This window comes from Rhodnius prolixus, unplaced genomic scaffold (assembly GCF_049639745.1).
Source record: "Rhodnius prolixus isolate KJV_2025 unplaced genomic scaffold, Rpr scaffold_9, whole genome shotgun sequence".
NCBI lineage: Eukaryota > Metazoa > Arthropoda > Insecta > Hemiptera > Reduviidae > Rhodnius > Rhodnius prolixus.
Genome location: NW_027411604.1, coordinates 8,471,448 through 8,487,894, shown reverse-complemented (window position 1 = coordinate 8,487,894; position 16,447 = coordinate 8,471,448). Strand labels below are relative to the sequence as shown.

The 16,447-nt window shown below is 34.1% G+C and overlaps 1 protein-coding gene across 5 annotated transcripts in view; it reads right to left on the bottom strand.

Annotated features, from left to right (window-relative positions):
• The window catches only part of rdx (BTB/POZ and MATH domain-containing protein rdx), a 143,186-nt gene that overhangs the window by 21,868 nt on the left and 104,871 nt on the right, over window positions 1-16,447 (bottom strand). For 4 of the 5 annotated variants that reach the window (XM_074128097.1, XM_074128096.1, XM_074128095.1 and 1 more), the window contains one exon: window positions 2,150-2,267. In XM_074128097.1, coding sequence (XP_073984198.1) covers window positions 2,150-2,227 — 78 coding nt within the window. In that variant the 5' untranslated portion in view covers window positions 2,228-2,267. Of the gene's footprint in view, window positions 1-2,149; window positions 2,268-2,344; window positions 2,561-16,447 lie in introns of those variants that run through there. The other variant, XM_074128094.1, reaches the window with a different exon arrangement.

Below are 16,447 nucleotides of genomic sequence, written 5' to 3'. Positions count from 1 at the left end.
CCAATGAACAGAAATGCTCCTTCCGGAAGTGCGGCGAGGGCCGGATAAATGTCCTCAGGGGGCCGCATGTGGCCTGCGGGCCGTAGTTTGGGGGATCCCTGTTCTATGGTGACAAGAATAGGTACCGTTTTATCAGAAATACGCACCATCTCCGTACTTCTTAATTCAAGAACAGACGAAATTAGGCTGTACACGGCCCTAATCGAATAGCTAATCGTGTTTTCCCGATTCGATTATTTCTACTGATCAACGGCTTTATTTATCTTTATAGCCAGCGAAAAACACCATAACTGCTGTTCAGTTGAAAGATAACTGTTGAATTGAATAAGGTTTAATGAAATTTCGTTGGAGCCATGTTCGAGTAAAAATACAATTAGTAAAGTGATCCTTGCGGTAAAGAGGGATTTTGTACTGCGATCGTAACAGTTAGGTCCTCTGGAGGGGCACAATCTGTATGTACAGTGTGAAAGCCATTACTACAAACTCCAGGGAGACCCCCACAAACCGGGTGAGAACAGGAATAAGGATCCACAATACCTCTTCCTCTCTTAACTAGTGTATAGCAAGAGAATTATATAAAAATAAATGGATACTTGGTTAAGATTCTGTGTAGGTGAATTGATAGGAATCTTAGCATGGGGTGAACTGCTTTATAAATATGGGATAATGATTGGTGAAACTTTGTGGAATATATGGTGTGAGAGGAAGGCTGGCCGACCAACAGGTAGGCGGCGAAAATAATGTGCAGAAGGTTATGGAGGCGGTTAGCAGTCTGGTAGGTACATGATAATGTTGGCGAGAGATAGAGAGCCTGGCCGCCATTTGGCTCTACAAGTACCCAGTGAGAGGTGAGGAAGAGGGAAACGGGAAGCCGAGGCAGCCAATAAGTGAAACGCCGAGTGCGGTGACGAGCAGGCCGCGGTCGAGGACGACCTTGAGCTACAACCCCTGCCGACATATACAGATATACAGAACATGTAGCGGCCCAGCCTTGTGCGCCCGTATTGATCTGCAACAGACCGACCCCTCTCCTTGTCCAGTGGTCCTCGCCAACACCATCTTACATTCAATTTTATCAAATTAACGGCCACACGGGTAATAAACTTTACACCTGCCATTTTATTAGAGAAAACTACAGCAATAAATTCCATTAAAATAAAACTTATCTTTAAAGCACTATGTTCACACGACATTCTATTCTAATCACTATTGCTCTAAATATTCTAACTTCTCCACGTTTCGAATTATACACAAAGAACTGGGGAAAAGAATAATGAAGAACAGGAAGAAGCCAAGAAAAAATCTTGGGCGATCAGAACAGATGGTAGAGAGTATGTAGTAGGACTCGCGCTTCAAAGACTTCGGGATCGCCAAGCACAGTTTCTGGTTTCGAAATTAGTGCACAGGTTAGTGATGCCACAAAAATGGTTTCCTAAATCACAAGCAAGTGTCTAGGATTTCGTCTGCAAACCGAAATTTCTTGTAGTGTGGATCTTAGATCTTAAATTTAAGAACAGTAATTTAAGAATCAAGACAATCAGGAAAGGAGGGGAGAATCTGATGGTACATATACACCACAAATAAAAGGCATTGACAGGAAGGGCAATAAAGAAATTATGCTAAGTTGTACGTAAATCTACGACGGATGTGAACCATACAAGCACAGCTTGGGGAAGGAGTAGGTGGCACAGAACGTGGTTAAAATGTGAAGATGGAATCCAAACCAATTGGAAGTTTGTGCAGGATATGAACGAATAGTGATTATTTGAATAGGTTTAGCCCCGAGTAGAACGCACTGAAATCAGAAGGCTTCCGGTTCGATTACACCAGTTGTGGTGGAGAGGCAATTTCAGATCAATTGTTTGATTAATTACTTCTTTTTGAGACGATGCCTCGAAGTTGAGGTTTATAGACCTTAGCCATTTGGAGTTCCTTAATCGATGGTCTCTGGTAGTGCTTCAAAAGAGGTGCTTTAAAGAAATAAACCTAAACATTCAGGTTGTTCTGTAAAAGCTCTGAACGCTGTACAGTCTCCAACAAAAGTTGCCAACCTTTTTTTGAATAAACGACTCAAAAACAAAGATGCGGATTCAGTTACCCATGATTTTTCAAAGAAATTAAAATTAGATTTAAATTCCAAGTGACATACCTGAGTATAACACCAATTTTCTGCAACCGGCGTGCTCGCCTCCTGTGGCGGAGGACTGGGCACTCTGGAGACAGCCATACTGGATCCAACTCGGGCGCAGTCACTCACCACTGGCAGTCTGTAAATATTACACAAATATAAATACCAATTTTTTGTTTAAAGTTTTAAATTGAAATAAACAGAACAAATATAAACCTGCAGTGCATTCACAAAACAAAACAAAAACGTTTCTTAAAATGAAATAAGCTTTTATCCCTGAACAAAATAACCTCGTATCAATGTAAACAAAACTGCAATGCTTCCGTATTTCAATACTTCATTAAGCGAAGGTTACTCAATGATAGGTTATATAAGAGCAATTTATATGACAAAAGGTAATAATTTCTTTTAAGTCATGTGACTTATTTTACCAGTAAATAACCTCGCACTTTTTTTATTAATGTGCCATAAAATTTGTGATAATTATTATTAGAAATTAAGTTCTTTTTTTTTGCGTCTCAGTAAATTAGAAACTAATTAGAATTTGTTAACTTATTTTATCCTGATTTTGGTAGCAGTGCTAAATGACAGATTTCTAATGAAATTGTTAGTAAATGCTGATCAACTGTTTCTACAGCCTTCTTAATTTCATCACACTTCCATGTATGTCTTAAAAAATTACTACAGCTTGTTATGATTTATAATTGATCAATTATTTTTATAAATAAACAAATGAAGAAAGCGCTTTACATTAAATAGTAAATAATAAAATAAATAAATAATTATTTTAAAAAAAATCTTTTCCTTGAAAAAAAGAAACGAATAAAATATCGAAAAGTTCCTTATAAAACATATGATTGATTAGTTTCGTTACATTTGTATATTTCCAACTGCCAGATACTATATGGGAGTTTTAATGAAATGCCTATACAAAAAAATAATAATTTAACTTTCAGTTGTAAATAAAAGCAATTCAGTTAGTTGGATAAGAAAGATGGCACTTATTACAAGAGTAGATATAAAGCAGTCGGAAAGCTAGGTGGAGCACGTCCTGCCAATGAACCCGCGAATACAGTGAAGCAGAGTTCGGCCACACACCCTAACGGGATAGCATCATCATCTTTACGCCAACTTTAAACGCATTACTTGTCTTCCTATCTCTATCCATTAGCTTTTCTTTTATAAGTTCTTTGCACTGATCGTTAAAATGTAACAAAGTTCAGTTACTGGTTGAAAAGAATCTTTTCAGATTACCCAAAAAGAAATAACTTTTAGGGATTTAAATATTATTATTTCATTCCATTTGCTCAGCATTTCCAATTAAAACAAATTTGAAAATAGAAAAAGACTTATTAGTTTTCAAATTTTCGACATAATTGTTGACCGGAAATTTGTGAATTTTAAAGTTCATAGAGTGAGCTGAACTGGACGGACCTGTTGTTTGTTAAGCGTTCACCAAAAGCTTCCAGAGAGGAGATCGCGAGGCCACTGTCTTTTAAGACTGTCCTAGAAGTGTTGTCTGGAAATGTTCTGGAAGATAGATGTTGTACAAGTGGATTGTGATGTGTTTGAATGTTAAGATGGAATTTTCTGTATCGTGTTTCAGCCACTTGTGTTGCACGAAAGGAATGTTCAAGTCTGTGTGAATGGTTTGATTGGTGACGTAGAAAGGAGAGTTTACTATAGGGCGAAGAATTTTAGATTGCAAGGAGTGGATCCTTTGTAGATTTGAGTGTTTGGTTGAACCCCACAGTTCGATGCCATAAGCCGAGACTGGCTTTAATATACTTACATATATAAGTCTTTTGTTGTCCAGAGTGAGTTTTGATCTGTTGTCCGAGTAGTCTTTTCAGTTGTCGGAAGCGCCTGTTGAGTTCTGTTCTCTTAAGTCCGAGTATGAGGATTCCATGTAAGTCTTCTGTCAAGGTAAAGCCCAAGGTAGCGGACTACGTTGACAGCTGGTAAAGGAATAAGATTGTAAAAGACAGATGAGGAAGAGTGATGCGTCGAAGAGTGAAGGTAATGTTTTGAGATTTTGTTTCGTTCAGTTTGATAGCCCATTTTTTGAACCATTTTTCTAAGGAGGTGAGGTGAGACTAAAGGTTTCTATGAGCTATTATTGGATCTTTGTCAGTAGATAAGATGACAGTATCGTCAGCATAGGTGAGAAGAGTAGTTTGAGGATGAGTAGGTATGTTTGAGGAGTAGATTGTGTACAGAATTTTTAATTTAAAAATGAGAAATGCGTTAAGAGAAAAAGTGAAGGTAATTTCTAGTGAATCTTGAACTGAAAAGCTTCCCGGTAGCAATACTCCTCAAAGCAAAATAATAATAATAATAATAAAATACAAAAAAGTCTCAGGTGTTCTTGTGAACCTCAAATGTAGATGCATTAAAATTTATGCAATTTATCTCAACATCCATTCGTACATGATTCGCAAACTCATCTAATGAATTTTACAAAATAGTTATAATAAATGAGGAAAAAGAAATAACGGAAATGAAGTCATCCTTATAAGTTTGAAGTTTCAACAAAACATTTACATAAAATTAAAAGAAATAATTTTTTTTTTTATTACTTAAATATAATTTAATTTAATTAAATAAATAAAAATAAATATAGGTTTATAAATATTTTTAATTAAGTTAGCCATTTAATTTTAATAATAAAGCTGTGTGAATGTGGGTTGTAAAAAAGTTAAGTTGTAGTTATTACGTATAAACAGCTAGCTGTAAATAATTGGCAGTTATCTACAAAACTAAATGTAAATATTATTATATATTTTCATTTAGTTTACAAATCATTATAAATAATAAGAAATGTTTATAAAGGAGGTACTACAAATTATAGGAGCGAGCGAGATAGAGAGATGTGGGGGATGCTAAGATAGTGTGGGTGTAGTAGTGTGCTGACACTGACCTGATGTAATTCAGGACTCACCGCGGTGTACAGTAAGGAAGGGGGGACATCTGTTTTACAAGGAAACCAGCTACATGTCCTACTTTTCAATATTCTCTCAATATTGTTTCATGAAACTTGGTGGTTATATACTAACTGACAGACAGACAGACTGGTTAGGTAAGTAGTTGATATCTGTGCTGTGCTAGTTTCAATTTTCAATTTCTTTTCATTACAAATATTTAGTTGATTAAAAAAAAAAGTGGCCTAATTAAAAGATTTATTTAAAGAAACATTTGACGATTTGAAAAACTGTATGTTAAGGGAACAAATATTTCAGCAAGAAAAAGGTAAAACAATTGTAGGATAGGCAGCTCAAATTGGACATTCTGTTTTTGTGTACCAATTAAAGCTACGAGGTCTGTAAATTAAGTAATGAGATTGTCACCTTCAAAATAACTTCCTTCTGAAGCCACACAGCGCTGGAGACATTTCTTCCACTCCTCATAGCACTCGAACTCCGATACTGGAATAGCCTTCAGCTGGTCGCTTACAGCCGTTTGAATGAGAAAGGAAATGTGCCTTGACTTTTTGGATTCAATTGAAAATGACCCCCCCATTTTCTGGAACGTGTCATTACTGGTGACGAGTCTTGGGTGTTTGAGTACGACCCAGAAACCAAGCGCCAGAGCATGGGGAGTGGCACACTTCAACCTCTCCAAGTAAGGATGGCAAAATCGAAGATCAATAGCATGCTGATCGTCCACAAAGAGTTTCTATCTCAACGGTCAAACGGTCAATCAACACTTTTACCCGAGAGGTTCTTGAAAAATTTCGAAAAAGGGGTCATTCGTGTGAGACCAAACATCAAGAACAAAGTGGGTGTTGCATCACCGTTAATGCTCCTTGTCACACAGCAATTTCAATAAATTGAGTTTTTGGCTAGTAAAAACATTCCTGTGGCTCCTCACAGCCTCCTTATTCGCCTGACTTGAGTCCTTGTGACTTTTTTTCTCTTCCCGAAGTTGAAAAAATCACCTCAAAGGGAACTCATTTTTGGGACAGTCGAAAACATTCAAACGTCTGTAACCGACGACCAGCTGAAGGCTATTCCAGTATCGGAGTTCGAGCACTGCTATGTGGAAGAAACGTCTCCAGCGCTGGGTGGCTTCAGAAGGAAGTTATTTTGAAGGTGACAATATAGAATTGTAATTCTTTTTGAATAAAAAAATCAGTCTCATTACTTAATTTACAGACCTCGTATATGTCTACTTGGTGATTTGGCTTTGGTACGTTTCACATAAGCTTGTAAAAACCTTTTAGTAATACAGAAGAAAAAACTGTACACTTAAACGAAATGGCTATCAGCTGAAAATTGGATTAACTTAAGCTGTAGAAAATTAAGAAATTAATTAATGAATTAATAGATTTTGTGCTTTAAAGGAAAAATTTGATTTCATAGATATGTAAAGAAGTTTTCTGTACATGGTCTATAATCATAGCAAGTTTCAAATAGGTATTATAGCTCTAGACGCAGAATGAAACCTTTTTTTGTTATTGCAAAGATAAAATTGTTACACTTAAAACTAAGTGCATACATAAATGTTTAAAAGTGATCCAGTTAAATAAATAAAAAAAAACGCTGTTACCAGCGAAGTAACCTAATTTACAATTTCCTAACCGGCACATGTATTTTAATAAAATAAGAAAATAAAAGGTTTGAAAAAGAGTTAATTTGAATCAGAATCTTAACCTCAATGCACTTTACCCCATATACTTCCGTCGCCCTTGAACCTAAATAAGTATAACTAGGACTTCTAATTATATAGTTACAAGTTTTGTTGTTTACTAAATCAATGGCATGGAAATTTTGATCAATAATTCATGGGTAAAGATTTTGATAAATTGATCCCATATAGGGGGAGGAGGTTAATAGATAAAGCGATTGCCTATTTACATCTTATTACCTTTAAAAGGGAGAAAAAAAACAAATAAATTTTCTACCAAAAATATATTGTTAAAGGCCCATACAGGTCCCTTGGTGATTCATGTAATAAAAATACAATTATTTAAATAATAAAATGAATGAAATTTAAAGTAATCAAGAAACAAACAGCCAATGAAATTCGCAAAATAATCACTTCGCCTTCTTGAATTAGATCTAATTCCATTACGTTCCTAATAATTCCTGAAATTCGATTCATCACATATCATCAATTATGTGGTTCCTGTTGAAAGGAACTATTTAAACCAAATCTAAACAATATTCTTAGTAAACATTTACTTCTTATCATTTATTCATGAATCATCCAACCAGAAATTTTGTTTACATTAATAAAACTGTCCTTTCCTTTAATTATAATAAAATAACAACTCTTTCTATTAATAAAACATTCTTATCATGACCTTGTAGGACATTTTATCATCAACTATATATGGTTTATGACGTACACCATAGCACTTAGTCCCTTTACCAAAAAATTAAATAATTTCTTTGTGAAAATAAATTTCAAATTAATGAAAAACTAGAAGTGGTAATTCTAAACGAGTTATTGGTTACTTTTACGATAGTATTCAAAAAGGGATTTAAAAGTTAATCCAAAAATTTTCATCAGGTAATTACTATTTAGTAAAGATTATAGTTTTCAAGAAAACTTAAGTACGAATTAGTAAACAAAAGTCGTGTAAGTGTGCATGTTAAATGTTTAATATTAAATTGGAAATAAAGCTAATACATAATAGAGCCGAAAGTTGCCGACAATAACCGATCGCATTCGGCTTGTTAGATATAAAAGTAAAAGAAAGTCGCGTGAGTGTGCATATAGAATGATAAAAATTAAATTGGAAATAAAATTAATAATCATAGGGCCGAAAGTTGCCGACAATAACCGATCGCATTCGGCTAGTTAAAGAGAAATGAGAGAAATATAATATTAAAAAGCACAGCTAAGGCAGGTTGGGTTACAGATCCAGTGATTCCTGGAATTCTCTTCTTATTCTAGCTAATTTACACTTCTCTAACCCAACGTGCCTTGATGGCATAGGTTTGGACTGACTTTACTGCTCTGCAGTCAGTTTATCCGCTATATCTCGGGAACGGATGATCGTACAGAGTTCAAATTTGATATTTCATTCAAGGGCCACTAGCGGAAGTGACAATAAATTTTTGGTCAAAATCGGTCCACCGGAAGTACCACTTTACTGAATAGATTTTTAACTTTTTTGGAAAAACCGCTTCTTGGATATTCTTGAAACTTGGTACAATTATAGCTCACAAATAGCTCTACAACTTTTATAGGAAACATTTTTCTGTAATTATTCGATTAAGGGCACTTTTGGATGGAGGGGGTGGTTGGGGTAAACCGGAAGAATGCCAGTTAGCTGTATTACATAGACTTACTTCCTACCGGATAGTTTTAATTTACCTGTCGAATTATTAATGGTCGCTTCATTTCCGCTTAAAGAGCGTGAGTACTAATAATTTAAAACAGGTTAGAGTTTTGTAAGATATAAAGATCGAGAAGGCAAGGTTGGTAGATCTGGTCTAGAACATTTAGCATATAACTTTTGCCCTAAAAATAAAAATATAAGGGAAGAAACGGTAGCCCTTCTTGACTGTATACAACCTTACATGTAAACAGGTATAAGCTGTTTAAATGTTACATGTATAATACCTGATTAGTATGCAAAGCATACTGAACAGGTTGGTTATCTGTTGAGTCGTTACACTAACCAAGGCAGCTCTACATGCAACAACTTAGTACTTTACAAGGGAAGAATGTAGCCTGAAGATTCAATTGATAAGTATAAACTATAATTTTACAATGGTAAAAGTAAAAACATGACCTTCATCTAAAGGAACTTTTCCAACCGGAAGTTTCTCCAAAACTTAAAGAGGAAAACCGATATAAACAGTTTGTATACTTCCGTGAAAGTGATCATTGTCTGATTTCTTTACACATGCAGCAAGGAAGTAAAAGTTTGGGGAAATCTGTACGGCTAAATCAATTATAATCGTGTAATTAGTTCCAAGATATTCTACGTGAGGGCTCTGTTGCGAGTCCTCTAACCATAAATATTTCTTCATTCATTGTGAAAATTAATAAACGTAATAAATGAAAGTACTTTGGTGTACGCCCCATAATAAGGTTTTATTAGACACGACAAACTTAGGGACACTAACTGTCGCGGCGCACACTAACTTCCTGAAATCATTGCTAAATGCCCTTCTCCTACACTGCCGATATGACAAGGATATACGCACACCACGCACCTCTCATAACTATCAAGGTAAATAAAATATAAATGTGTAAGGACAAGACATTCTTTACCTTTCAATATCTACACAACTCCTGGCCAATCTCTCGGCCATTGCTATTCTTGTCTCTGTCTCTCTCTCTATCTCACACAGAACTAAATATTTCACTACCATTACCCTAATAGTAAACTTAATAACATGTTTTATTTCTCTAGTTAAGGTTAATTAGGCTTTTGATAGTAACTATGGTGTACTACTCTAAGGTTTATTTTATGGAGGTCATAACAATATCTACTGACATACAAATGGTTGTAATTTAATCGGGTGATATGTACGAATCTCTAAGACTCCTTTATTTTTATTTTATTTATTTCTTTGAAATAGATGTTTAACTACCTTTCACTTCCTGGAAAGAGATGTGCTCCCCCCCGTGCCTTCAAATTTTAAAAAAATAACTTTTTTACCGGAAATGAACTGTCAGAACATACGCAGCAATTTAGCAATAAATTTTGAGCGGAAATACCCTATTTATTCAATTATTTTCTCCAATTTTGGTTTCTTTGACGGAATTTTTCAGGAGAAATTATTTTTTTGATTTTTTTTTTTAGGCTTACGGGAAATTAAGTTTATTTCCAAGTGCCATTATAGAGTAATTTATAGTTCTTTCTCATTATTAATAACTTTTTTTTAGATATCAAGGCTTCCTTGGCATTATAGCCCATTATAGGCAGGGACCTTAGCCTCCTCAATTTTTCAATTGAGGTTTCATGACGTATTAAGGTTTTGTATCAGGTTATTATGCATTATAATCTTGTTATTGTAAAATATGTTCTATGGCCCTGATGATGACCTAGTCCCTAGACCGAAATTCTGACTGAAATTGGTAATATTCTTTCGTTCCTTTTGGAATAATGAATCAGTCACCTAAATAAGGTGAAGAGGGAGCCTCATTTGAACAGGGGGCCCCTTTGAACAGTTTTAATTTCTCACCAAATATTTAAACACATTTATGATAGGTAATTTTCTCCATATTTTGTGGTAGACCTGTTTTATAATTGACAGAGTTTCCCTTCCGTTTTCATTGTTTATAATGTCAGAATTGAGGTGGAAATAAAACTTTTTTGCTGCAGCTTTGGGAAGTGCACTTTGAAGATTGTAGTAGACAAGGTGTAAGTATTGTTAGTCCCCCATATTAACATTTGGAATTCATTTTTCTTAAATCTAGTATTTACAAAAAGTCTATTTGCTTGCAAAAAGTGTTGGATATTATATTTTCTTTTATGGAAGGAGAGGGGGCACATTTCTACATCACAGTTACAATGTGCCGCCCTACTGACCTGCAAGGGGAAATTGGTCCGAACCCCTACATTAAGAAGCGCAACAAACCGAATATTTAGTCCAAACTTCCTAAACCCATCATCACTTCGGGTACAACATCCCGAACTGAGTCATTCTTGAATTTTGAACTAGATTTCAGTGGTTTAAAAGAGAAAGTAATGTAGTAGTGAGAGAAATAACTGATAGAAGGTAGATTCAGAGTAAAGTAATATCATTTCTTTCTATTTTATATTGTGTTCAAAGCTACCCCCACCAGTGGAGCAGATATTAACATTTGACACATTTTTTTGCATTAAAAAAATATAGATATGTATGTAAAGTCCCAACTGTTTATTGATATAGATCTGTTAAGAAGACTTGAAAGTTGTAGAAAACAAAATAAAAAGGTTCAAAAATACGATTTTGTGCGCACTCTGTGAACAGAAAATGTAAATTCTGTTCAAATGTGTCCCCCTCTCCTCTACACATTACACCCTAAAATAATGTAGCAACGAATTTCATATGCTCTGAAATTGTAAGTGCCCAGAAAAGTTGAAGGAAATTTTTTTAATAAACAATTATTGGAGTAATAGAATGAATAACACACTAATGACACTTTGCGGAGAAATCAGTTTCCAATATTTGACACCAACTACTTAATTAATAGAGTATTAAATGTTTTTTAATTCCACCCAATCCAACTAAAGATAAATTGAATTTAATCTAATAAAACTTAGATTTAAACAAAGCTAGAATCTAAAGCAACATTTCCTGAAGGTACAAGTTTAATGTTAAATAGTAAATAGAGAAGGTTGACTTTAATTTAAAAGGTTAAACACTAAATCCTTATTCTATTTTGGGTTTCCTTTAAATTAATTAACACATTTAGATCCTCAGTGTTGCTCTTAGTAATTTCCCTTTTTTTCCCCCCCTTGGTTACTTGTATATTGTGAAGGCACTGTTTTACTTAAAAAATTAAATAAAAATCAACGCTAAACACAGTTTTGATGAGTTTGGACTAGTTTTTATAAATAGAATAGCAATTCTACGGCGACCTCCGTGATTTTTTAATTAAATATATGTTACAAGTACACATGATTTTAGCATTTTAAATAGGGAATGTTTAGTTTACAGATTATAATCTTAACTTGTGTGTACAAATATATCAGAGATTCTTCATTAGTCGGCTAATCTTATTAAAATGTAGGTTCACTTCTTTTTTTTCTGCAAGGTTTTCTTTAAGGCAAACACTGAGGTAAGCAAAAAATTGTTTATACTTAGTATTAACGTTATGGCTTTAGTATTTTTTGCGTTTCAATCTGTAAGGGGTGTTGCTTTTCTGCATTGACGACAGATCTATGGATATATTATTATTACGAGAAGGTTTTGCCCTAAGGGGCAGTGATTCTCAACCTTATTTTTTTTTTTCGTCGCGGCACACTTTTAACAATTTCAAAATTTGGCGGTACACTAACAATACGATAAGTTTAAAGTATTTTACTTATCCATAAACTGTGTAAAATAGTTTCAATATAAATTAAAATAATATGTACTACAAAAAACAACAGTATATGTTTATTAAGGGATTAATTACAAGTTAACAATAAGAATACTTTTAATGAGAAATTTGAGCTTGATGCTTTTTTGAAAATTACAGTTAATATTTGGTCGTATAAATGATGATGCTACTCTCATATCGTCTTCTACATTTAATACATAATTTTTATTGTAGGCATTTCTAAAATTTGGGCGGCACACTTCAAAACTTTAGCGACACGCAAAAGTGCTGTGACATAGTGGTTGAGAAGGTTTTACCCTAAACCAGGGGACGGCAACCTATTTGAAGTAGAGAGCCATTTTTCCTTAAATAATTTTAATAATTCTTACCAAGAGCCGCAAGGATGATAGCGTAGAAACCTCAGTAGATCATTTGTATTCGCAAATTATTACTTTATGATATTCAATAACATTTAAATATTTTATATATTTATTTTCACATATTGCAAAGTAAATAAACAAATAAATAATAACTTAACGAATGAAAAGGCGGCAGTCTTACAATATAAATCAAGTAGTTTATTTTGATTACTGTACGAGTATAATTCTATTCAATTTCGAACCCATCACATTTAAAATTATTTTTGAAAAAATATCTTTGAGAAGAAATGGAATTTTCATACGTTACAATAAATTTAAAATATATAATATATTTTGGGCAGGCTGAAGAGCCACATAATTTGGATAAAAGAGCCGCATGCGACTCGCGAGCCGCGGGTTGCCGACCCCTGCCCTAAGGCATAGATTACAGGAAAGAAAACCCTAACTTATCTCAAATTTACCACGTTCAATCTTAACACTGGTTAATCTAATTACTCCGGTAATCCAGATCCCCTCCAGAGATCCTTACACAGAATGTGGGCGTTCATCGACCTAATGGGCTCCTCCTCAATATTACAATTCTGACATTCCCAGTCAAATTATCGGAAAACCAAAGACGCGAAATAGAATTTCTTTCACGATATTCACATTTACTTCGTTCAATACGCCAAAATGACTTGGTCAATCGCATTCAACGAATAAAAAGTGAATTGATCTTAACATTCTTTATATTTTTAGGAATGGGGAGGACTTGAATTAAGAGGTTAAGTAATGCAAACAGCATTTCATACAACAATATATCATGTAAATTTAGGATTAAATTGAAAATAAATATTGAGTCTTAAATTACTGCTTAAATTCTATTGAAATTTTTCAGCCATTATCAACCACTCATTCATTGGTTATCAATATATTACGTATAAATTTATGTATGGTATTCCAAAATCGGACGTTTCAATTATTTACGCGAATTTTGCTCTCTAAGTAATCATATTCTAATAAAGAAAATACTTTAAACAACAAAACATAAAGTACCAAATAAGTAAGTTCCATCAAGCTCATTTCAAGTAACATTACAATGGAACATTCTTTAAATGAACTCTGTTAATTACCAGAAATGTTTTAGCGATTGTTGTTTTGGTTTCCCTAATTTTTTTTTTTTTTTTCTCTCAGTTCTAGTATTGGAGTCACAGGTAGGCTGGCTAAAGCAAGTGTTATATGTCGAGGTCTTTACGAATAATGGAAAAATATAAAATAATAATAATTATGAGAAAGCCCTTCTTAATTTTCAATGAAAATCAAAATAGGGCAATTCCATTAACTGTAATAATTATCTTAAACGTTATTTTCCTGTATAACCGGAAGTTAGATAAAAAAAAGTAAAAGGACAAAGTTTAATTATACAGAACAGAACGTATTATCTAGTACTCAGGTAAATGTATAACAATCGGTTATATATATGTATATATTGGGATAGAACAAGCCGGCGGAATTGGCAGGAAGTCTGAAGTATTGTATATAGTAATACTAAAAAAAAAAAAATAGTTACACGCGAAGCAAAAGCAAAAGAGGGAGGAGCAAATACAATAAACTAGAGAGGTTAAAATATTCTCGTTTAAGTGAGAGAAGGTTATACAAGAATGGCAATGGAGGCGGCAAAACTAAATTATACTACAAACACAAACACACACACAATTAGTACGGGATAGAATACGACGGACGGGGACGGAGGTGGCGCGCTCAATTCTCGAAGGCTGGAATCTACAGCCTTGAGCCCAAAATGTACACACGGGCGGCTAACATTGGGCGCTGTGTATAGGTCAAGGTGGCCATTGTGACTACCTTAGAGAGCCGCCTTCCGTGTTTCACACAGTTAGCAAGGCAGTGTGGCCCCCTTCGCGGCCTCCAGGGCAACCCAGTTAGCGTCAATTATGATCGTAAGAGATTACTTTGCACGATGGAGGCAAGTCCATCCAACTTTACAAGGGGCTTTAGAACCTCTGCTCTTCAGAATTGGCAATCTTAAAAAAATTATACTGCAAATTGTTAACAACTAATTACAGTATATAAAATAATAATCAATTTGAATATGGCCGTCAATTAGAAAGAAGAGAGACAAATGGAAATTACTTATCGCGATTTTGTCAAATTTTCCAAATTCACTTCCCACCGGAAATAAACGAAATTTTTGAAATTCCTCCGAACGAGCGTGTAAAACTTTCTTTGCCAAAAAGACTTCCTTCGTCTTCGGCTCGAGTCGCAAAAAACAAATTCCACACTTACAAGAAAAATATTTACTTTTCGCACTATAGTCACGCAAATATAACTATTACGCATAAAACTACTATATTCCCTGAGCATCAATAGAATATCTTTTTTTAAAAAAAACGTAAAACGTCGCTTAAACTTAGAATTCTGTTTTGGCTTTATTTGAAATGATCACTTCTAATAGTTTTGGCCGACATCGCTGCAATAAAATACCTAATGAATAATGTTCAGCTAAATAAATATCTTTATGTTTGTGTAAACTATTAGTAAAAATGATTTTGGGAAATATTCAGATGCGGGTCAAAAAATTCACAAACAAATGTTTGGTTTCTTCGTACAAAACGTTTCGGTAAACATATTACCTTCTTCAGGGTATTGTAAAATTTGTGGAGTTCCCCAATATGAAGAAATGGCTGGCGGGAAAAAGATTTTATTCAAACGAGGAGGTGATTGCAGAAACGAATGGCTATTTTTCAGACTTGGACAAATCCTATTATTCGGAAGGGATCAACAAACTAGAGCAGCGTTGGACGAAGTGTATAAGCCTAAAAGGAGACTATGTTGAAAAATAAAAAAGGTTTACCCCCAAAAAATAAGTAGTTTTTATTTTTGCACGGACTTTTCAAACGACCCTCGTACAGTAAGAAAAAGCGTGTTGTTCTCATAATATAACTTTTCATTTAATATATAATTTTAAGTAAGTACAAATAAAAGAAAGTACCTTCATTAAAAAATAATAATAATTTAGTACTTGTTAGCCAAAAAAGTATTTAATCTTAATAATTGATTTCGATTAGCTTGGGTGACGCTAAAGTGAGAAATTCGTCGCTTAAACGATAGAGAAAGTGAGAGATCTCTATTTTCATTTTATTTTTTAATTATTCTTAAAGAATGTAGAATAATTTATTAGGATGAGATTTTATCGAAATATTAATTAGAATTTCATCTTTAATTTTTTTATTTTTTTTTTGGCGCATCAACAGCTGCGGTCATTAGCGCCCGGAGCTTTTTCCAGTGCACTGCCGGCCTCCGGACAGTGTTCTCTCGTTACAGACAACACTGTCCATCACCGGACAGTCAGCTGTAAGAAGCTCCTAGGAAGAGAAAATCTAAGGGTCAGCTGCTGGATTCGAACCCGGGACCTCCGCGTGGGAGTCCAGTATGCTAACCTCATAGCTAATCCCTTCCCTTCTTTAATTTTTTAATCAACCTAATTCAAATTTTTATTTATTTAATAGCATACAAATTGAATTTAAATGTCTGTAAATATTTTAGAAGTACATAGTTATTTAATAAAATGTAAGGTAATTAATTTAAAAGAGTATAAAATCGTTTAAGCGTAGGATGAAAAGAGTTCTGAAACTTTTTAAGCTTCTCGTTTTAAACTAAAATTCTCTCTGCAGTAAAAATAAACAAAAAATTCCAAATAAAAATGATCCTTAGATAACTGCGTGGATGCTGTATGTGACACATCACGCAAAGTTTTTTAGCCATCCCTAAACAGTAACTTTTTTTGCATCTACACAGAAAAGTTAACTTTCAACTTGGCGCTGACAATGTACAGCATACTGGAACTTTCAGTTCTTAACATCAAATTGACAAGTGTCTTCTTCAATTTTTGGTGACCTATGAAGGACAACTTGTAAAGTTATCTTGGTTTGTTGTTATTGATTGTAAACAATTTTTTTTTGGGGGGGGG